This window comes from Gavialis gangeticus, unplaced genomic scaffold, assembly GCF_001723915.1.
Source record: "Gavialis gangeticus isolate Ggan-Ray unplaced genomic scaffold, GavGan_comp1, whole genome shotgun sequence".
NCBI lineage: Eukaryota > Metazoa > Chordata > Crocodylia > Gavialidae > Gavialis > Gavialis gangeticus.
This window is the reverse complement of record NW_017728997.1, coordinates 50,910,717-50,932,739: the sequence shown is the minus strand read 5'-3', so window position 1 is coordinate 50,932,739 and position 22,023 is coordinate 50,910,717. Positions and strand designations below refer to the sequence as shown.

General features: G+C 50.0%; 1 protein-coding gene across 4 annotated transcripts in view; it reads right to left on the bottom strand.

Annotated features, from left to right (window-relative positions):
- The window catches only part of CACNA2D2 (calcium voltage-gated channel auxiliary subunit alpha2delta 2), a 900,071-nt gene that overhangs the window by 73,915 nt on the left and 804,133 nt on the right, over positions 1 to 22,023 (bottom strand). For all 4 annotated transcript variants that reach the window (XM_019505183.1, XM_019505184.1, XM_019505185.1 and 1 more), the window contains 7 exons: positions 13,338 to 13,427; positions 12,665 to 12,736; positions 7,746 to 7,820; positions 6,598 to 6,672; positions 1,984 to 2,055; positions 1,150 to 1,221; positions 750 to 811 (listed from right to left, as the gene is read on the bottom strand). In XM_019505183.1, coding sequence (XP_019360728.1) covers positions 750 to 811; positions 1,150 to 1,221; positions 1,984 to 2,055; positions 6,598 to 6,672; positions 7,746 to 7,820; positions 12,665 to 12,736; positions 13,338 to 13,427 — 518 coding nt within the window. The remainder of the gene's footprint in view (positions 1 to 749; positions 812 to 1,149; positions 1,222 to 1,983; positions 2,056 to 6,597; positions 6,673 to 7,745; positions 7,821 to 12,664; positions 12,737 to 13,337; positions 13,428 to 22,023) is intronic.

The following is a 22,023-nucleotide window of genomic DNA, read 5'->3' as shown; positions in this document are numbered from 1 at the left end:
ACTAAGCTCTTTAAGGAAGAATCCCATGTTTATGGGCAATGCCCTGTAAAACAGAGACCCCATCAAACTGAGGCTCATGAGTGATTGTGCAGTGTGGATTACCAACTGAACAGCCTGTAATAGTAATGAATTAGATCTCAGTGAGGCAGGTGTCTCATCCCATTTTACATACAGACAGCTGAATCACAAAGAGGTGAAAGCCAATGTTTATAAATCCATGGGCCTATGTTTCAATCCCCATCCCCCTGCCCTGTGTCTGGGCTTTTAGACAGTAGGGACTGTTTTTTCTATATTTGTACAGCATTATGCACAAAGGAGCTTCAATACATACTGGATCCTTTGAGCAGAGCATCATGTCAGTATTTACTGGGAATGTATATAAGCATTGAAATATTTGTTCAGGCTCCAAAATGACAGTGGCCTGATTCTCTGAAGTGCCAGGTTTGATGAGTGCCCTGTACTTCTGGACATCAGTTCACTTTGGTTGGGCATGTGTAGTTGAGCAGCTATAAGTCAGACAGCTATGCCTGAAAATCAGGCCTGCAAGACTCACCTGAAGCTATCTGTGAGTTGGAAGAAGAGGCTTCCTGATTTCTAGCCCTGTGCTTTAGCCAGAAGATACTTCTCTGCTTCCTCAGTGGGTCTCCAGCCACCCATCTGGAATGTGAGTGTCTGGCTGCATTTTCCTCCTGAAATTTTGAGACTGAAGTTAACCCTCCCCTCCCCCAAGCCAGTTGCATACTGCTTACCTGTAATTAGTGCTTTTGATAGGGGCCCAGGTATAGGTCCTGAATACTTCATCAATGTATCTCTAGAATTCCAAAGAAGACAAGAGTCAGGACTCAGGAGGAGATTCTGAAAGGACACCCGGGCTGCTTGTGGCTCCACAGACAGGAGAGCATCAGGACCCCAATGCCAGAGTTCAGACTCTGGACTCTGAGTGAAATAGGCACTGCTGACAGGGGAGTGCCAGAGCCCCAGTGGCAGACCTGCTGCTTGTTCCAGGCTCTGAGTGCTTTGGGAAACACTGAGCTGTGGCTGTTTTCCTGAAATCATGATGATTTAACCCCTGGATAACAGCAGCCCCTTGTCCTTCACCCCTTATCCACATCCTTCTCTACCTCCTCATGGATTGTAGCCAGTCATTACCTCATCCAGGGATTTGATTACGGTTTTGATGAATCTTTGCCCCTCATTTCCATCAATCATACTTCTCCGGATCTAGGGAACAGGAAGGGAGGAATCTGAGCCTTGACACACAACACCATTCTATGCTTTGAGAAACTGAGCCAAGTGCACACAGCATATGCCCTGACTGGGTGGCTCACAGCAAACCCTGGGTTACAGACCCTTTCAGTGCCGAGTATGTCCTGGCTAAGTGCTCTATGCATATAGTGGGAGGTGGTGCCAAATATGCCCAGTCAGAAAAGCAATAGAGAGGGCAGAAGAGACAACTGGGCACACGACAGGCCTGGGGAGATGCTGTGGGATCTAAGGACAAAAGGTCGGGTGCTTATGGGCTGTGTGCCCGGGGTAAGAATGGCCCTGAGGTGAAGAGAGGAAAAGAAACAATTTATAGTATGCAAAATTGTTGTCAGCACTGAGGCCTGACTTCACTTTTCTGCATGGGACTGAGGGCAGACTTCCTGTTCTGCTGGGTACTGAAAGCCCAACCCACAGGCCTGATCCCCCACTCCCTACTCAGGTGTCAGTAGAGCAGTTAAGGACTGTACTTCTCTTCCATCTGTAAAAGTGCCCCACCAAGGCAGGGCAGGGCAATACTAACAGAGGTAACCTACACGAAGTGTGCCCTGCTGCTGCCCCTGCTGTGCTTGTCTTGGACAAAGACAGCTCCATCTCCACAGGCCCCTTCACCAATACAAAACCTCTAAGAATCAGCCTTTAAGGCTGCTTTTGCCTATGAAACATCAATTGCTGGTCTGGGTGCACCAAGGAGCCCCTTCCCCTAGGGGCATAGCTCACCTCCTCCTTGTACTCATCCTCCAGCTCAGCATCCAGAAAATCCAGTGTTACCGGTTCTCGGAAATTGATAATCTTAAAGAAGAGATGAAGGGAGGAAGAGGCTGATGAGAATCCAAGGTTGTTGGACATAAATTACCTCAGCCAGGTCCTGGTGGCAGAGTTCAGCCAAACCCACCCAAACTTTCCTGCAAGTAGAGGCCTGAGGTTGTCCATTCATCACAGAGTAGTGTCTGCCCCTGTAAGGCAACTGAATTGGTCAGTGAGTGCCCTGGAGGCACTGTGGGTATTGGCCTAGATGGCAGCAGCTTACAAGAGGCTTTTGCCAGTAAAAACTGTGGCTGTTTGCCTTCCCCAGCACCTCCAGTATCACACCCCATCGGGCTGTGGAGACATTAATGCATCAGTGCTCCCCACAGTTGGGAGGGGCAGGGGGGCTTGTTCTCACCTAATTTTTACAGAGGGGGAGACAGCAGCTGGGAGCCTTTTAACAGCTTTTTTCCTCCTGATAGTAATACAGATTAGATCAATGCCAGCAGTGAGTGCTAAGAGTGGAGACACAGGTCTGGCCCTGCTTGCCTTTTTAGGGGATTCCAATTCATGAGGGCTGCACAAATGGGGGACAGGGGCTGAAGGCAGTGAGGGCTTCACAGGAGCTCCTGGGGCCAGAGTTTTGCCTGCAGGTCCTTTATTGCTGACAATGCACAAGATGGAAAAAGCCAACCTTGACTCAGGTGTCAGGGCAAGTGTACCAAGCTTGCAGATCAAAGGTAAAGGCTTTCTCTGTAACTAGGGAATACTGGTCACTGAAATCCTGGAGAAACTTTTAAGCATGAAGGCCTTCTATGCAGTTCTGGTTCAGAAGAGCTCTGACTACATGCTGGTTCTTGAAGGGCTGACAACAAGGGGACCAGGGCACAATCTTGTTTGCTGGTCAGCGCTTCCTTCCAAGCCAGACAAAAACTGACCAATGCTAACCAAGAGGATTCATGGTGTGAACCATCTGTCACCCCATTGCCCAGGTCAGCAAGGCCTCAATGCTGGGGGCTGAACTGAGAAGGTCACGATGCATCTGTTTCAAGAGCAAGCTACTTGTAGCAAAAGCTGTGTGCCTGTCATCTCTGTGATCCTGTATCCAGCTCCAGAAACAGGCCCTGAGGAAAGGAGGGTCAGGATACAGGGCAGGGGACATGCACCCACTGGGATGCTGAGTTATTTCTACAGACAAAAATGGCTTGGTTAGGAATAGTGCATGGGTGGGAGGGACATGGGGCAGTAATACCACACTGCCACAGAGCAACTCTGTGAGCAAGTCAGCAGCAGAGGCATGTCCCAGGAGGGCCAGCACAAGTGGCCTGGCTATGACACTGGCACACGCCAATCTCTTTCAGGAACCGAATGCGGGCTGACAGATTTTCTCCCTGATCTGGACTCATTAGATCCTATGGAGTTTAGCCCAGAACTGTTTGCCAGCTGCAGTGTGACAGGGCACAGGGAAGGGGTCCTGCAGGTGAAGTGATAAAGGAGAACTGGAGACTTGCAGCTCCAGCTAGGCCCTCGGGCAACCTGGGAACTTGTGCACACACTTTGAGGAGAGAAGAATCAGAGGAAGCAGCTCTGGAACCTGAGCCCCTCACAACGAAGCCATGGGTCTGAGGCTCTTTTGGCAGAAGGCATTTGCTTGGGTGACAACTTTCTGAGTTTCTGTCCAGGCACACCAAGGATTCCTGCTATCAGGCCTCCATGGCACCACACACATGCATGCACCCATCCCATGAAATAGCCAGCTGCCCTGTAGATGGCACTAGGTTGGGCATGAGAGCAGGTACCATATTTCTCTGAGTGTTTGTGCAGGCAGAGAGATCCAGACATGATAAAATAGACTTCTACTGGGGCAAAATCTTTTCCTTTCAGCACTATATTTATGACACCTGGCTCCAACTCAAAATATTCCCTACAGTTCAGGGGCATTCACTCACACCGGGGGTGGTGGTCCTGGCCCCTTCTAGACCCAGAAGCTTTGGGTCCAGATCCAGTCTTCCCCAGACACATGATAATGCCATTTCCACGCTGCACTTTGGTCCATCTCAGAAAATGGGAGAATCCTGCAGCTTGCCAGACCCAAGCCAAACACCCTGGTGAGACCAAACACCCCAGTCTGTTGCTCACGGTGTTGAGCAGAGACAGGAAGACACAATTCAAACCAAGTGGCACATGAATGCAAAGGGCTGAATGCACCTTACAGCCCTGCTGAGTGGAATGGGACAGAAGTGAGTGAATAAATTCCACCATGCCGCTTGTCCATCTCTGCCACTTATCAGCTGCCTATTAATAACACTGATGAACTGAGCGAGACGTTTCTGCCAATGGAACATATTTCACCTTGATCACTGCCATTTCTCAGAGCCTAATTCCCAGCTTGCCTCTTAATGATGAATCTCTCTGATTAGTTCTGAAGTGGGGAGCCTGTTTCCCCCGCCCCACCCTATGGTGACTGTGGCAACTCCCAAAGATAAATGATCCCGCTCACGTCTTCTGGCTTAATATCCCCAGGAAGTCATATTTCATAAAGGGGTTTGGCTAACGCCTCTGCGTTCCTGTCAGGAGGGGACCAGGGACACATACATCACTGCCCAGAGATGAGGCAATTAACGTCCGGCACGTGACAGACTCAGCGCTGAATGCTAGCAGTGGCTTTAGGAGCGAGGAATAATTAACTGGGGAGTAAATTCATTCTAGCTTGGCTGGAGAGCATGTCCCCTGGATCAGCCTTTATCTCCATGTTTGAGTGGCAGAGCTGTGCAGATGCAATCATGAGGAGTGTGGGAATGCATAGGCAGAGGGGAAAGGCAGAGAAATGAGGGAAAACATACTGCTACCATCCTAGCCTTTGCAGACAGGAACACCCTCATGCTCACATATGCCCTGGGGGGCACATGCATTCACTGCCATCAACAGATAGCAATCTAGCTGCCTAGCTCCTGAGTACAGTATCTAGAAGGTGGCACCAGCAGAGCACAGGAAGCCATTGCCACTCACCTGCTTTGCCCAACCTCCCTGGCTAACCAGGGCAATCTACCTGCCAGGGTGGGGGCACTGGAAATCCAAATTCCTGGTTTGCTCAGATACTGACCTGCCACAGGACTACAAGTAGGTCTCTTCATGACACTGGGGCCTGCAGTGCAGTATAACCCAGGGGCAACAGGTCAGGCAACTGAGAACCGTTGTGATGCCCCCTTAAAACTGCCTCATCCCTGCCAGGCTCTCTCTCTCTCTCCCCTGTCTCTCAAGGTCCCGTCTTGCTTTTTCGCCTACCACATCCTGATGGAAACTTAATGAAAGGGAGGCTGCCCTCAGAGAATGACAAGTCTAAGGTTCTCCCCCTTCCTCAACAGTTGACCGTTCAGACTGCTTGCCTTGAGGGCTTAAATTGTGACCTCCAGCTGCCACCATAGTCACGCCCATGCCTCAAAGATGTCCCAAACCCAGTGGGACACTTGTCCCCAAAGCCACCGGGCCACATTGGGCCTTTACTCCCTTGTTGGAGCTCTGACCTTCCTGACTTCTGCCCCTCTACTCTAACTGGTCCCTTAGCGAAGGCAAAGCATTTCAAGACTGGCTTCTGGGCTCCAGCTCCTTGTTTCACCCTCCAGGGCCTTTAGCTTAGCTCTTTCTCAGGTTCTGGGCCCTCTGGCCCCAAGCTCTGCCCCTCCTCAGGCTCTGGGCCTCCCTGGCCCATGTCTGTGCCTTGAACTTGACCACCAGAAGGGCTCAAGGCAATCATGTGTCACTTAGGCACTAACAGGACCTGCAAGTTACTCATTTCTAGCCCCACCCAAAATACTAGCTGCCTACTACACTTCTTCCAGACCCTGAATCAGGTCCCTCCAGATGCACTCCCGAAGCTCCCTGCCAGGCAGTCACCAGTAGCACCCATCTCATAGCAAGGGCTCCTTACCCTGCTGCTACCCAGGTCTAACTCCTGCTCTAGCTCTAATTCTGGCTTATATACTACTAAAGCCCTACCCCTTTCTGGTCATGTGCCTCCCCTGTCAGCTGACTTGACCACAAGGCTTTCCTTAGCCCCCACTCTGCTGCCTGGCTGTGCTACAAACACCCTGCTTTTAAAGGGGGCAGGCCACTTTCCAGTAACAGGGCAAGGGTTCCCTGTTACATCAAGGGATCCCAGAGGAACTATGCTCATGGGAAGTTGGATTTACTGTGGCTGTACTTGAACTACATGAGACCCCATGGGCAAGCTTGGGTGGGGCACAGGAAATGTTAACTGTGAGTATAAATACCTCTAATCACAATTTTATTGGGGATCCCCACTGTTTGATGAAACAGATTAGACTACCTATCCAATGGGACTGCTGGAAAATGACTGTTGGGACTGGGATGGTTATCCCAGGCACAGCCCTTCACTGAGTGGCTTCCCTGGCCAGGACTGCTGAGTATTTCACATGTTCCCCATCCCAACTTGTCCTCTCCCATGACCCCTCTCCTGTGTCCATCCCACTAGCTCTAAAAGCCATGAGCCAGATTCTCAGCTGGTGGGAGCTGGAGTCTGTTCCATGCTTGGCTGGCAACGGTGGGAAGAAAAACCCCTGCTCCTACCTGGGGTTGCAGGTTGGGGTGCAGCAGGACATATCCATTCAAGTCGATGGCAAAGACATAGCCATTTGCCCCTAACTGTAAGGAAACACAGAGAAGAGTTACAGCACGGAAGGAAAAACATTGCAGAGCTCAGAAAAGAGGGGCCATGGCTTCTATACAGTCACAGCCCCAGGGCAATGCCCTGTGTGGCTGATCCAAGCCCAGCCCTCACCTCTTCTGGGTCTATTACTAATAGATGAAGAATTTTTCCCCACCACCACCAGCATCACCCCAGTCTGTTCCTCACTCTTCCAGGGCTGACCCCATCCACTTTTACTTGGTAGACAAGAAAATCCAGCTCTGATTCTTATTCTGCAAAGGGTTGGCACCCAGAGATCCTTTTCAGGGCCACAAAACCCCAGTCCTGGGTCTTCCCCATGGTTGAAGGAATCTGCCTTCTCCCTTACAACAGGCTTGTCAGATAACACTTTCTGTCTGGGGGAGTCAGGGTGAAATCCCAGGCTGGACTGATGGACCTGACATGGGGGCTAGGACAGCCCCATTATCCTGCCACCCTGGGAAGGATCCATCCCCATCTGACTGGAGTAGCCTTCCCAACTTGCCCTGCTGAGTGCTTGAGAGTTTGGTGCACATATGTCCAGGCACTATTGACTTTCTAACTTGTTATAAACAATCCTGCCTCACAGTAGTGAGGGGATGTTTGCAGTTGTAGAGAATAATGAACAGTCAGAGATCCATGTGCACTCTCTGTTTTACACACTCTCTCTCTCTCTCTCTCTCTCTCTCTCTCTCCCCCACACCCCCCAGACAAAGCTACTGGGCCCCAGCTAGAGATCTGGTTTGCAGTCTTCAGAAGGCACCCTGCTTTCTAACAACACAAGCTGCCTGAAACCATTCTTCCTAGCATCTTTCCAGCAGTCAGGATGTGGTTCAAGTGATGCAAAAAGGCACAAGGGAGCCTGGGAGAGCTTCATGCTCAGCTGTTTTTGTGGCTCACATTTCCCTTCCATCAACATCAAGGGAAAGGAAAGAAATGGCTGTTTCTCCTCTCTCCCCCTCTTGTTGCCACTTGTGCCAGTTCACAGGGGATGGCCTGACAGCATGGTTTCTAAGGGATTTCTCTTAACGGGGCTGGCTTTCCCACGCACATTGTAACGTGGCGTCAGCTTCTTGATGTCATTCAGAGCCACATCGATTCCCATCACGCCCAGGATAAGCTGGTTCTGGAAAGAGAGAAACAAAGGCAGGAAGGCATTATGGGCAGGACTGAGGTTTGAGTTCAGGGCACCCAGCCTGGGCTTAGCCTGAAATGTGAGTGTTATAGGTGCCACGCCAGTCCCCTGAAGTGTGCAAAAGAGTCCCTCATGGTCAGAAACATGCCCTCCTCCCTGCCAGCCTCCTTCTCTCCTGCACACTAGTGCCCTGGATTCAGAGGCAGTTCAGTGGATCAGCCAAATGAGCCTGCTTCGTTTCCACAGATACTTTTGCTTAGATCCCAGAGCCTAAGGACCCAGCCCCCAAAGGACGGTGGGAATCAACCTCCAAGGCTGAGACAGCAATAGCACCTTAGAAAAACCACAGATGTGGTTTCAAGTCTCAGAGCCAAGGGAGGGACAGAGGACAGGCTGGATCTTAGGGGCCTGTGCTCTGATGGGCCTGGGACCTCTGTGGTTCAGTGAGGAAAGCAAGACATGCTCAATTCCAAATGCTAACATCTTTTCATCCAGAAATGTAGTTTATTTCCTCTTTCTCATCATTTCCCCCCAGAAAATACTCCCTTCATCTTCCATCTCAAGGCACCTTTACTCAGAAGGGTCTCATAGTGTTTTATGGCTTCAGCAGATTATTCAGAGTGAACACCTGCCCCACAACTCTAATATGCAGCCAGCTCTGGGGTAGAACTTAGCAACTCTTACTCATGCACAGCAACACTAAGGACAGCAGCAGAAAAAGACTGTATTTAAATTGCAAGAGAAATTTTGTGTAGGCAGATTACATGTGTTGTGATGAAATATAGGCATAACAACCACAAACTTATGGAGAATGCCACAGCCTCTTAAACAAGAGATCAGCAAAGAGTGATGCTGTCCGTGACTTGGAGCCCACATATTAACTAAGACGACAAGACAGGACACAACAGGAAGTCAAACTGACAGGGTCTCCTTAAGGAAGGGTGTTTAATGCCCTTGGAGAGATGCTGAAAATGAAACTCTTATTAGAGAAACCATTAGCTGAAGCCAGAATTGGTCTGTAAATCCTGCTTACTAGTTCATCAAGGCAGGTCACTTAATTAAGAGCAGAGTGCTCACTCAGGTTTTCATGGCTCACTTTGGCATTTACTTTCAAGCTGTTTATCAAAGAAGCTGCAGTGCAAAACTACCAACCCCAGCACCGTCCTTGTGCTGGGACTTCACCCCAGAACAGTAGCTGAGCTATGCAAGCCCCACCACTTAATTCATGCCTGGTCTCTCCTTCTTACCTGGAAGAAGCACACTGGATGGCAGCCTTCTCAACCAAGGTGACAACTGCGATAATAAAAGGCAAACAGAATGTCCCGTCTGTGGGTTTTCTGCCCCTTGTTCTAATTGTTCTCCAGAGGATCACCTGGGCTTTGGTGGGGAGGTGGCATTTTAGCTATTATGCTACACAAGGAAGAATTGGACAAAAGCTAATGCAGCTGGCTCCCTGGGGTCAGAGCTGGACCAGGACCCCAACATCCAGACCCAGCCTTTGATTTGTGCTCATTATGGAGGTGGTCTGAGATATGAAGGCTGGATCCATGTATGAACTTCCCCAAGCCCTGGAGAGGGACATAGGGGGGAATGTATGATGACCAGACCCAGAGTTGCAATTTCCTCCATTACAGAGACAGAAGCCAGATAGATTTTGGATCCAGACCTGATTTCCTCAGGCTGAGTTCCACCTTTTGGTTCCAGGCACATTTCCAACTCGAACACACTCAATTCTTCTTCTACCCTTGCTAGAAGTGCTGCTTTCCTGCGTTTCCTTTCACAACACCCTGATGACTGCATCTGCTATCTTCTTTGGTGCAGTACCATCATGGCAGCTACCAAACTGTCAGATGCTCTGCAAGGCAAGAGCCTGGCTTCCTGACACATATACTGCTGGTTGTTTGCCCCTCTGGGAAGCAGCTCACTGGTTCCTTAGAACTGCACCCCCACCCCAAATGCAGCACACAGACTTCCACAGCAGCAGTGATCCATCCAGATATGGTGGGTAAGAAGAGAATGAGACAGCACAGAGAAAGGACCTGCAACACACACTTAAGTATGCTCTGGCCATTCCCAGCAAGTGGGGGAATGGAATTAGGCATCACCAGGGTTTGTCGGTCAATGCTAACTTACTCCTCTACTCACACTTCTGTGTTCCAACTGAGTAGCCCCTTGGCCTCTGCCTGAATTCACCCCCACAGGTCCCTTTTAGAGTCCTATGTCTCCCTTGGAGCCCTGTGAACTGTTGTCTCAGTTCTATTTATACTGTGGCAAATTTCCAGAAGCCAAGGGCTTTACACTTCTCATTGCATCCTGTAACATGGCTGCAGGGCAGGACTTGGATCCTCTTGTTCTGAATGGGGGTTTCTTTGCTTCATACCCCTCAACTTGGAGGGGGCAAGGCTGGAGGTGCCTGCCCCTGCATGTGTGCTGAGGGCAAGCAGGCAGAGTCCCATGTACTGGGAGAGGCAGGCTTTATTTTCCCTCCCTACCTTTTCCTGTGTCACCATGGCCCTTCTTCCAGTGGCTGTTCTTGCCCAGGCCACATTCTGCCCTTGGTTGTGTGTGGTGACATGGCATTGCTAGGAATAGCTCAAGTATTATCTAAGTGAGCAAGGACCTGTGGATCAGTGATGCATGCCTCAGAGCCTGGTTACAAACTACAGCTGGGACTCCTGCTTGCTGCCAAACCAGGCTGTCCCAAGCCACTCCTGCACAGATAGCTCCATCAGGTGCTGGCAGGTTGGCAAAGCAACATCTATTGCACAGCTTTCATTCTGTGATCCAGTACTGATCAGGGAAACAGCAGGTGCAGACAAGGAAGTCCAGAAGGGAGGGGGAAGGTAAATACTGGTTTAGCAATCTCCAACATCTGCTCTTCTCACCTGCTCCAAAATCCTCATCTCCAAACAGGCCCCAAAGAGGATTATGAGCTACTGCATCCTTCTCTACACCCTTCCCTCCCACAAGCCCCACAGCCCCTCACTGCAGAGGGCTTTAAGCTTTCCCTCTCAACATCCATTCCTCCACAGTAGCTTTCCTTTACATGCATTTGGGTTCTCCAGCCACTGGGGTGAACACAATGTCTTCTAGCTTCCCCAGCACACCATCTTCAGTTGGTTTGGAAGGGCAGAGCCAGCCCATACTCCATTTACCAGCTCACATTTTTATTATTGCTTTTCTTCTTCAGTGCCCTAGGGATTAAAAATTAAGCAAGTAGCAAGCTCTATGCCTATATAAAGCAGAGGCTCCTTTGCTTTAAGGGCTCTTTTAAATTTTGTCTGGAAGCCACCCCTGCTCCCTACAGACCTTCACAAGGGAAAACCCCATGGTAACAGTGACAAGAACTCAACCCATAGGGGCAAGGAATTGGGGAGTGGGGAAAAAATACTACCTCCTACTTGGAGCTACTTTGCAGCCACATGTGAAGATCAATCTTTATTTCACCCTCAGGCAGGCTGGCTGGCCACAACAGTATAACCAGAGATGTTTCGGTACAGGGTAATAACTATCACATTGCACCAATATTCTCCAGCTTCTGGTACAAGGCACCACTGCCTCAGCTGTACTAGTTAGCATCATCAGGCACCCCTGCATATCCTCTCCCAGAACTCACCAAGCAGTGAGTAGATGGAGAAATCAAAGGAATCCCTCCACACATGACAATGCTATCCGCTTACCCAGCTGCTTTGATCTAAAGATCACAAAGTGTTTTATCAACAATAATTAATTAAGCCTCTTACACTCCCCCTTCACAAGGTAAGAATACAAAGGGATCTTGCTATAAGCATACGATCCCCTCCAGGGAGAAATACAGCAGCTGTTCAGCAGAATACCATATCTAATTGGAACTGGTAAATTAGTGAGGCCGAATGGGAATCTGGCCAGAAGAACAAGGCAAACAACTTTCCATTTCCACAGAGTATGGTGGCATTTCTAAAGGGTTAAGACATGGGTACTACATCTCAGCCAAAAGGGGGTATATTAGACAGCAAACTCCAGCATGGAAAATGGGGATCTGCCATCCTGCTACTGACCCAGAAGTTACCTCTCAGGTCTGCTTAGCTTGGGAGAAAGGGTGGAAGTTTCAGTAACAAGAGATCAATGTTAAAACCTTCCCCAGAAAGACCCATTTCTCCCCACCTACTGAGGGACCAGCAGGGGTCAGAAAACTGACAGAGAACAAATAAGAATTTAATCCACCATATGAACCACTGAAGCAATCACCTGTGAAAAGACAGCTTCTGTGAAAGCAAAGTCAGGGAGAGGTTCCTTTTCCTTGGAAAACCACCCTGAGAAAGCAGTGCAAAAACCCAATCTCTCCTAGGCACAATCAGCTGAGCTGCATGACTGCCCAGGCTGCTATAGCAATGTATGTGGGTTAGGCCACCAGGAGAAAGTAAAGCAATGAACCCATTCTGCAGAGGGTAAGCTGAGGCACACAAGAGGGGAAGTGATCTACTCCACAAAGCAAAGCCAGGATGTAAATCCAGTTCTTATAAGTGCCAGCCAAGCCCCCTAATCTCAAGGCCACACTTCTACCATAGAGGAGCAAAGCAAACACAAGGGAACAAGCTCTTACTCACATTCCAGTGCATGTAGCACACCATATCTAGTCTTGCCAGGTGACAAATCTACTGGAGAAGTCATCTAGAACAGTGGTTTTCAAACTGGGATACGCAATGTAAAGTTGTGTTGTACACACTGAGCCTGGGGGGTCTCTGCTCCTATCAGGAGTGTAATGGCCTCAGTGAAGTTCCTCCTGATTTACAAAGGTGTAAGGTAGTGTAGAATCAGGCCCTTGAAATGGGATGAAAGATGATAATGTTTTGTACCTTTCTGTTGCTGCTGCTGTCCTCTGTGAGGTTGAATACTGGCAGAGTGCCAGTCACCACCAAACCCAGCCCCTGGACAGAGACCAGAACAAAAGAAAATTAGAGCTTCAAGCTGTCAGACATGCTGATCTCTCTCGGACACTTCACTGCCCTTCTCTCTTGTATTCCTGGACTAAGCTGGGTGTTTATCTTGTGCTGGGGCTGGGGCCAGCAGAATGGGGTTGGAGAGTCACAATACTGAGGTCTTAGGTCCTACTGGGCAGCTTCAGCCCTACTACTGTAGCTTAGCTCAGGATGACTTCCCTAGCCACACCTCACCCTGGGGCTTTGAGGCTGGATCTCAGGAGTAATAGCATTGTCTTTCCAATACCAGCCCAGTGGCTATCAACTTTGACATTTCTGCAGCCTGCCTGAATGGGTTATGGGGACTTTAAGACCTGACAGCAGGTACACAGGCTCCCACAACCCTCCCAAAGGGATAGTCCATCTTCCTGACTGTGGGTGTTGAAAGGATTATTAAACTCACTACGTTCCTCCTTACTGAAAAATTAAATTGAATGTACATTAAGTAATTACAAAGTAAGCAGTATTGCTCTGCAAGCAAGTTTCACCAGCAGGGGCACTGTGGGAGAGACAGGCATCTTGGGATAGTGCTTAGCTCAGTTCTCCTTACCAGAGCATCCTGATAAACATTGGTCCATTGAACCTGCTTGGCCTTATTTCCTGCCAGGACCATGGGTCTCCCCAGCACATCCAGATACTCCTGCAGGACAAATAAGGAGAGACCAACTATGAGATGAAGGAATTCACAACTGCTGCCAGATAGCTAGGCGCACAGCTTGGGGAAGGAACAGGCACCCTCACATGGGGTCAGCGCTCCCTGGGAGAGCAGGCTCCTGTGTTTTACAACCCAATCTGCATAGCATTTCCTCAGTCAGGGGAAAGCCTTGGGCCTGGGCTCAGCAAAGATCACCTAACCTACTGCAGTGATCCTGCACCATCACCACACCTGCCCTGGACAGGAGTGGAGAGATATAGGGGGCTTTGTGCTCTAAGTTTCTTAGCCATGCCATCACTCGTCATTCGTCTCAGGCTATGGGCTCTGCTCCAGTCAGAGACCACTGCTACCTGACTTGCTTGCAGCTGCCCTTCGTCCTGGCAGCCCTCGTTCACATTTGCTCCCAGTGTTCTCTCTGCAACCCTTTGCTCTTCTTGTTGAAAATGGCTGACAGCAGTAAAGGAGAGTCAGGAACCTGGGGCAGTAGGGACAGCAGTTCCTCCTGAATCCCAGTGCACGTTCCCTTTCCTGACAAATGGCTCTTGTGCTACATCCCATGTTTGGACCCTCATAGACTGAGAGCAGCACTGAGCAAACAACAGCCAATGATCTTGGGGAGCCCTACTGAGGCAGCCCAGCCATACAAACCTTTCAAGAGGAAGTAGTGGTATAGCACACCATGCCCTAGGGCTAGGCCCTCTCATCCAGGGCAACATTCACTTATGAAATCTGACAAATGTGATGTCTGTGACAGCCTTCTCCTCCCACGCCACTTCACAGATGGGAAAACTGAAGTGCAGAGAAGGAGGGGCTTGCTCAAGGTGCCACAGAAAGTCAAGGGCAGAGTCAGAAATAGGGCCCAGGTGCTTGGGGCCTCTGCATGGCAAGATGCCAAGACAAACTACAAACTCTATTGTGCAGGGGCAGGCTCTGAAAAATGTCAGCTACTGTGTGAGTGAAAAGGGGGAGTCAGGCAACCTCCACTGTCTAAGCAAGGTGATTCTGTTGCCCTCTTACAGTAGTAGCTGGAAATCTCACACTCTTCAAGTATTTGGAGCAATGCTATTATCTCCATTTTATGGGAGGGGCACTGAGGCACAGAGACCAAGTACCTTGCCCAAGGTTACCCATGGAGCCTGTGGCACAGCAAGGCTTGAATCCAGGTCTCCAGCCTGAACCTGATCCCATGGACTATTCTTCCACTGGAAGCTCTGCCTATAACTTTATGCACGCACACACATGCACACATATGTGCACAGGGACAGCATTTCAAAGGGGCGAAGGCTGCCTACCCATGATAAAAATGAAGTAACTTTCTGATACAAATGTCAAAAAACAAAGCAATGCCAAGTTACAAGGCACCTATTAACCCTCCATAATGCCCAGGCAGTGCCTCTGTATGGGCACTCAAAGCTCCACCATCACTGGAAGATTTTCCTTCTGCCCCCACTGAGTGAGTTGTGCATCCCATCCAGTGCCCCTCTCCCTCCTGGTAAGACAAACTGTTTGCAACAGTCCTAGCAATACCATCAGAACATTCACTGCTGATGTACATGCCAGGGCAAGGGCAGATTAGTACCAGGGAGGTTTGCAGCCCCACACAAAACACGGGGAGGGTGATGAGATTCCAGAGGGTGAGCTCTCAGCACTTTTGGATAACCAGACCTTCTTGAGGCGTCTCAAGTCAGGCCTCCCAAAGCACTCACCTTCTTTGGAAAACCTAGATCTGAGCATGAAAGCAGGCCCCTAGTCCTCTTGTTTTCCAGCTAGGCACCTTTGTGTCACATACAGCATTTATCTTGAGAAAGATTTTAGCATGTTGGAGAGTACCAGGAGGGGGAGGGAAGTGAAGTGCTCACTGGGAGTAACATACCAAACCTGATACTCTCTACTCCTGCACCCACACTGCTTGCATCTCCTTAGGTGACGGGGGGGAGCTGGGGACCCAATGATGACTGTGGCTCAACATTCCCAGGCAAGTTTGGTCACCTTTTGTCTTTTGTAAGTGTAGGACATACAAGCTCGCAGAGCTAAAATGGCCTGCCCACTTCAGTCAGAACAATTCCTGTCTAGCACCAAGTGTGCTCTGAGTGTCAGCGACGGCCTCAAAAAGGGGAAGTCCCAGGCACAGAGAGGGAAATATAAAAAACTGCGAGCAGTCTGCATCCACCTCAAAATGCAAATCAACATTAGCGCGCCAAAAGACATCTGGTAAGCTACTGACTGGTCACAATTTGCTGCATAGGTGGTGCCAAAAATAAGCTAGTGATTGGCCATAATTTGCTGCATAGGCAGAGCCAAAACAGCCTAATAAATACCTGTGAGCGCAAGCCTTATTCAGAGGAGTCTCACTCATCAGAAACCAAGCGCTTCAAAAAGGAATAGGGCCTGATCAACCCAAGTTTGCCTCCCTTCGAGCTAACGCACCGAGCCGAGCCGTTTTGTGTCCAACTGCAGCGGCACCCGTACTGGAATGTCTGTCGTCTTGTTAATATGGTATATTGTAAGTAGTTAACTCAATCCCATTTCATAATTTTGTTATATATCATAGTTAATAGTTAATTGTTTAAGCATTCATACATGTGTCAACTATAACCAAGTAATCTAGTTAATAAAAATAAGTTAAGTTTAAGTTAATCGGCTAATTAGCAGAAGTAATATTAAAGAAACACCCTCCCCTAGCCAGGCCCATCCTAACGGACCCCTGCCCATTAGGCCATTCGTGAACAACATGGCGTCACGAACAGGATCTGGGTGCCCCTGGCTAGATGGCAGTCGGTCAGCCCTAACTGATGACGATTTGTGGAGTCACCTGACTTACCATCAAGCCGCAGATCTCTCAGACCCGTCCCTGGTCGCCATTGAGGGCCTTTGTAATCTTAAGGATGGCCAGAAGCAATGGTCGGCCCGTCTGGCGTCACCGTTGTGGGGATGCGTCCTTAGATCCACACCAACGGCTTTATTCAGACCAGCGGAGGACAGCCTTTCCCCTTCCCTCAAAGGAGTCCGGAAGCCCCTCGATACGGAGGCCTGCCCAAAAATCAGCCCAAAAGGCCTGTTTAACCTTCTGCAAAAAGGCTGGGGTGGCCTTACCACCTGACCGGGCAAACCCCCCAACTCTATTGCCCCACAGCCAAGCCCACCAACTTACCGCCCAACTGGCGGATGACCTCTACGCCTCCCGTACAGAGTGAAAGCTCACCACATCCTATGACCCGAAGAAGCTCCTCATACCCCTCCTCCAAAACTTTTTCCGCATCACACAACGGCTGGAGGAGTCAGAGACGCTGGTCCGGACCCTGCTCCAGAAAGCACTCGATGATTCCACCAACGCGCCCTCACCAAGCCAAGAGGTCTGAGATGAAAAAACCGAGTTCCCACCGCCATACGCCTCAGAAACCTCTTCGGCACCCCCTCCACTTGCGTCATCACCAGGTATACCAACCGCCAAGGCGCTCCTGGTCCAAGTCACCAAGTATACCATCGATCATCAAGGGAACACGACGGCTTCCACAGCCTGCTGTACCCGCACCCATGCCGAAGTGACCGAACTGATTGAGAGGACAAAAAGACAGCCAACCAAACCTATCATTGCTTGGATAGTCCGCTTACTTTTTGAAGCGGGAGGGGAGACACTAATTAGTGAAGAAGCCAAAATGCTTTGCCGCACCATCACGTGGCATGGAGGGGCTGGATCAGCAGTGTTAGTCAACAACAACAACTACTGGCCCATCCCCCTACCAGCACTAGCCGTCATGTTAACTGGCACCAACCTCCAGGCATTTACCCAGCGCCCCAGCGGGTCCTTTACAGGAGCCGACCTAATTAATATGGTTGCTGGCTTTTCGTACGTCATGTGGGATGTCTGACAAAACCCCTGTGGCCTTACACCAGCGCAACGCGCGGACAGTTACCCACAAAGGTTCCTGCAAGACCCCACAACCGTACCCGTCACGGCTATAGCTGTCCAAGGGGTGGTCGCTGCGGCGGGCGGGACAGACAATCTAAAAACAGCTGAAGGGAACAATGTCTCGACCCTTCTCGACCTACTACCCCAGTTACCGGCTAACATCGCATCACCAGGTCTGAATACAGGAAAAAAAATCGCAGTGGCTTCACCCCCATACCCGTGCCCACGCGACCCGCCTTATCCCGGGCCGGGGTGGAAGCAACCGCATCCAGCCCACTACCCCGAGCGTACCCCCCTAGAGTGGGCTGTATTCAGATTTTTAATCAGCTAAGAGGGCGTAATGAAAGCTGAAGCCCGAAAATTAACAGCTCGGAAGAACAGCTAATCTTAGCAAAAGCTAAGGGCTTCAAGTTCAACGAGAAGCGAAAAAACTAACGTGGGCCACCTTCAGAGCGGCCAACCACGCATCAGACACTCGCCCCTTCATCCAGCTACAGATTGCGGGGCATCCTTTTTCCTTCCTCCTAGATACCAGAGCTCAAATCAGCATTATCACGTTAGCCGTGCCACATGACCCAATGCAGAAAGAAAAGCAACAGTCGCCCATTTCACAGCCTACTACCAAGGCATCTCTTACTGGCTAAAAGCTCTCATCAGAAACCAGTGCCTACTCGGAGTCACCTGCATTCGCTGTATGGGACTGCAATGCACACTAGTCAACTTATTACCTGTTGCCCTCTCCCCTCAAGAAACCCACCAACCTTCAATAAAAAATCCTCAACCCTGGCCCTACCACCCTATCCCCACAAAACTAGAGAACATCCTGGCACTCCGGGACCTATTAAACTGGCTCCAGGGAGAAGGAAAAATCCGTGAAATTAGCGAAAGCAAATACCTCTCAGCTGGGTGGGGGATCCCAAAACCACACTCCAACGGCCACGATGTATGTCTAGTCATCAATTACCGAAGAGCCAACGCAGCCATTCACCCCACACAATACCCTCAAATCCGCATCATCGCTGAAATACACCGCGCCCTATGCAATAGCCAACACACCTGGGGAGCCACCATCGACCTCAAAGATATGTTTTACAGCGTTCCCATAACTGACCCGCACGGTATCCTCAATTTTTGTGCACAAGGCCAGATGTACCAATGGCTTGTATGTCCGCAGGGATATAGCAATTCACCTGCCATCTGTAGCTCACTACTCATGCGGCACATAGACAACTTCATAACCGAACACCACCCACCGCACGACATCATCAGTTTTGTGGACGATATTCTACTTCTTGGCGGTGAGGAATGAGCTGTCAATAAAACGCTAACAGCTTTAGTACCCTACCTACAATCAAAAGGCTGGCAACCACATGCCACAAAAATGAGCCAAACCGCTTCACAATCTTTTACCTTCCTAGGACTCACCGTTGGCCCCACCACCCTCGTGCCGACCCCATCTGACAGGCCCCCAGCCTTGGAAGCATGGAAATCCAACCCTTTGAGAAACCGGCGAGATATACAAAAGATCCTCGGGGAAGTTAATTACCACCATCATTTCCTTACACCAGAAGACCTCAAACCCCTAGGGTGGCTACAATCCCTCCTCGGGGGTCGTAAGCCGTTTCACTGGGGATCCAGTGAGCAGCACGTCTTAAGCCACCTCACCCGTGCCCTCCAACGACTGCAACCCCTATCGAGGTTCGATCCCTCCCGACCGATTGCCATCTATACTACTCACACCACTGAGCACTTGTCCGCCTATGTCAAGCAAGATAACCTAGTCGTCGACCACCTATTTCAGAAAATCAGCGGACCCGAACACCGCTATGGACCTATTGCCCTTTCTCTCCTAACCGCTGAGCTAGCAGAAAGTTATGCCATCCACCATGGAACGCTTTATGCCCCAGGAATATCCATACTTCCAAAGCTCACCGACTCACCCCCACCAGATTTTCACGGGACTAGAAAGACCTGCCAATCACTTGTCTTACGTACTTAATACACCTGGGCAACTTGGATGCTTAAGGACGTCCAACACCTCGCTAAATTTAGTCAACCACCAACCCCATTTATTCCTGTTACAGCCACCCCGTGGATAGTAACGGATGGGAGTACAAAAAACTCCCCGAAATACAGGCATTATTGTTCCAAATGTGACGATTTTGTAATTACACACCTTACAGAACCAACATCAGCACAACGACTCAAATTTTTAGCCTTCCAACAAGGCACGAGACATGTTATCACTGTACATGCAAAATACAAAACTATTATAATGGCTGTGGACTCGCACTTTATTTTCTTAGTAGCAACAGGCACTGCCCAACCCACCTCCTGGGCAGAGGAGTGGGCTGAACTTTTCACCGCAGTGCTAGCAAAAACACCTTGCATCTTATTAACTCATATGCCTTCTCATTGCCCCTTAACTGACCCCCTACACACCCACTTGGACGCCATTCTCCAAGCGGCGGAGAACCCTAATACTAGCATAAAACCCCAAGTCAAAGTCAACTCTAGCCTCCCCTCTTCCGATGCCTTCGTTGACTGGCTCCATGCAGAATGGGGCCACCTAAGTGCCTCGAAATTACATCGTCGTTTCAAGCAATCATGCCACTCTGACCCAGACATTCCAGCTGCATGGTGGCACCAAGCTGTCCAGCGTTGCGTTACATGCCAGACAGAAAAGAAAACCTTAAAGCCCATTTATGACCGCCACGTATATTCCCCCTCTTACTTTGAGCCGGGGAGCACCTGGCAAGTTGACCTCATAGGGCCGCTCCCCAGGGCAAAACTATTTCCAAAAGGACTAGTAATTGTTGACCTAGGTACTAGAATCCTAAGTTGTATTCCCCTACGCCAAACGACCGCCTTAGCGGTCGTCAAAGCTTTAGAAACTGCCTTCGCATGGTGGGACACCCCCAAACAAATTCAGTCTGACAACAGACCCCCGTTTACCTCTAAAGCACTAGACACGCTGTTTACCCAACATAACATCTCTTTCCACCCCCACCTCCAGTATCACCCCCAAAGCAATGGCGTGGTCGAACACCATATAAGAACGCTCAAGGAAGCTTTGCGCACCCAAAACCCTAACCCCGATTTTAAAGGGTGGCATTCCCACCTCCCCAAGGTCCTAAAAAACCTAAATGCGTTAAAGCCACACTGGGTCGACCGTCCTGCCCACTCTGTGCCTTCTTGGACTCATCGGTATAATCCGAACGACCTAATTTGGGTCACCATACCTACTGCAGGTAAGGGAAAACCCTTACCCAGTGAAGTCAAATCGCTGGGAGTCTATCCAAATACCTACTGGGTTACCACCATACCCAACCCAAAACCAATCTTAACGCATCATAACTGGCTGAGTAAGCAAAGTTCCTAAACCTAAGGCCAAGTCACTTGAGCCGCCACTCTCTATTATTTTTTATAGGTAAGCGCTGCCATCTGTACCACCACCGATAGAGACCAAACGGAGCCCGGAGCCTGGCCGAACAACAATGCCTGGTCAAATAATTTGGTTATTACACTCCTATCCCTTTTAGGATGTCAAGCAGGCTGTAACAGCTCCAGCTGCATTGTCTGTACCTCCACAGTATCATCAGCAACGCAACTTAACCGCCATGTAACCCCCCAACCTCTTACCGCCGATGCTTTCCTTAACGGCTCTTCTCCCCTTTATTCCTATGTAAATAACTCATTCAACTGTCTAACCCGACCCCCAACCCTTCACCACTTGCCCCTGAGTGTTGACCCCTCTCTAAACTTTAACTCCCATTTAGGAATTCTTCCCTGTTTTCAGTTTATGGGTACCTATCACCTAGGCTCTCTTCAAAACACTTTAGCATGTAATTTTACTGTCTCTCCACATTCCATTGTTTCCACCAACACCAACTATACACTTCGCAGAAACTGGCAACCCCAAAAATCAGCCTACGACGTAACCTGTAATATGTCTATTACCACATTTAAAGAACCTTGGGACCGCATCATTCGGTCTTTATCACTCCCCTCAAGCTTAAAAACCAAACTTTCCCTCCCTAATCAACCCCCCTTATTATCCTTTTTGTTACCCTTTTTTAAGTATGTTTATTCATCCTTTCACAACGGTGATGACACAAACACCCTATGTGGGGGCTGAGGTGGCAACCTAACTGTCACGGAGTGGGGCCTGTGAGCGGCCGTGATCCCGCTGGCGCCCCCTTGCCGTGGCAATTAGGAGATCAGCACCCTCTTATTCTCACCCGCCACGTCTTTGATCTTATATAAAGGTAATATGGGAGGCTGCCTATGATCTTCTGTGATCTTAGGGTGACTTGGTGCACCCCAGCCTTATGGGCTATGCGTGCCTCCTACCTCCCCTTTAGCACACCCCAAGCCTCGCAGCTGTTCCTGACGTTCTCGTGTCTCAAACTTCCACTAGCCCTCCCCAGGCTTCACTCTTACCGGCTGGCCCCCCCAGGGCCTATGCCACACGCTTCCTACGCTCTGGCCCCTCTTGTCCCTCACTGGGGCCTTTATCTGCGCTACGCGCGCCCGTGGCTTTCCCACTAGCTGGTCCCGCGCTCTCGTGCCCGTGGCTCTCCCGGAGCCTGCTTCCGCCCGCTCGCACCCTTGGCTCCTCCCCGGGCCTGCCTCCGCGCTGCGTGCGCCCCTGGCTCCCGCTGAGCCTAC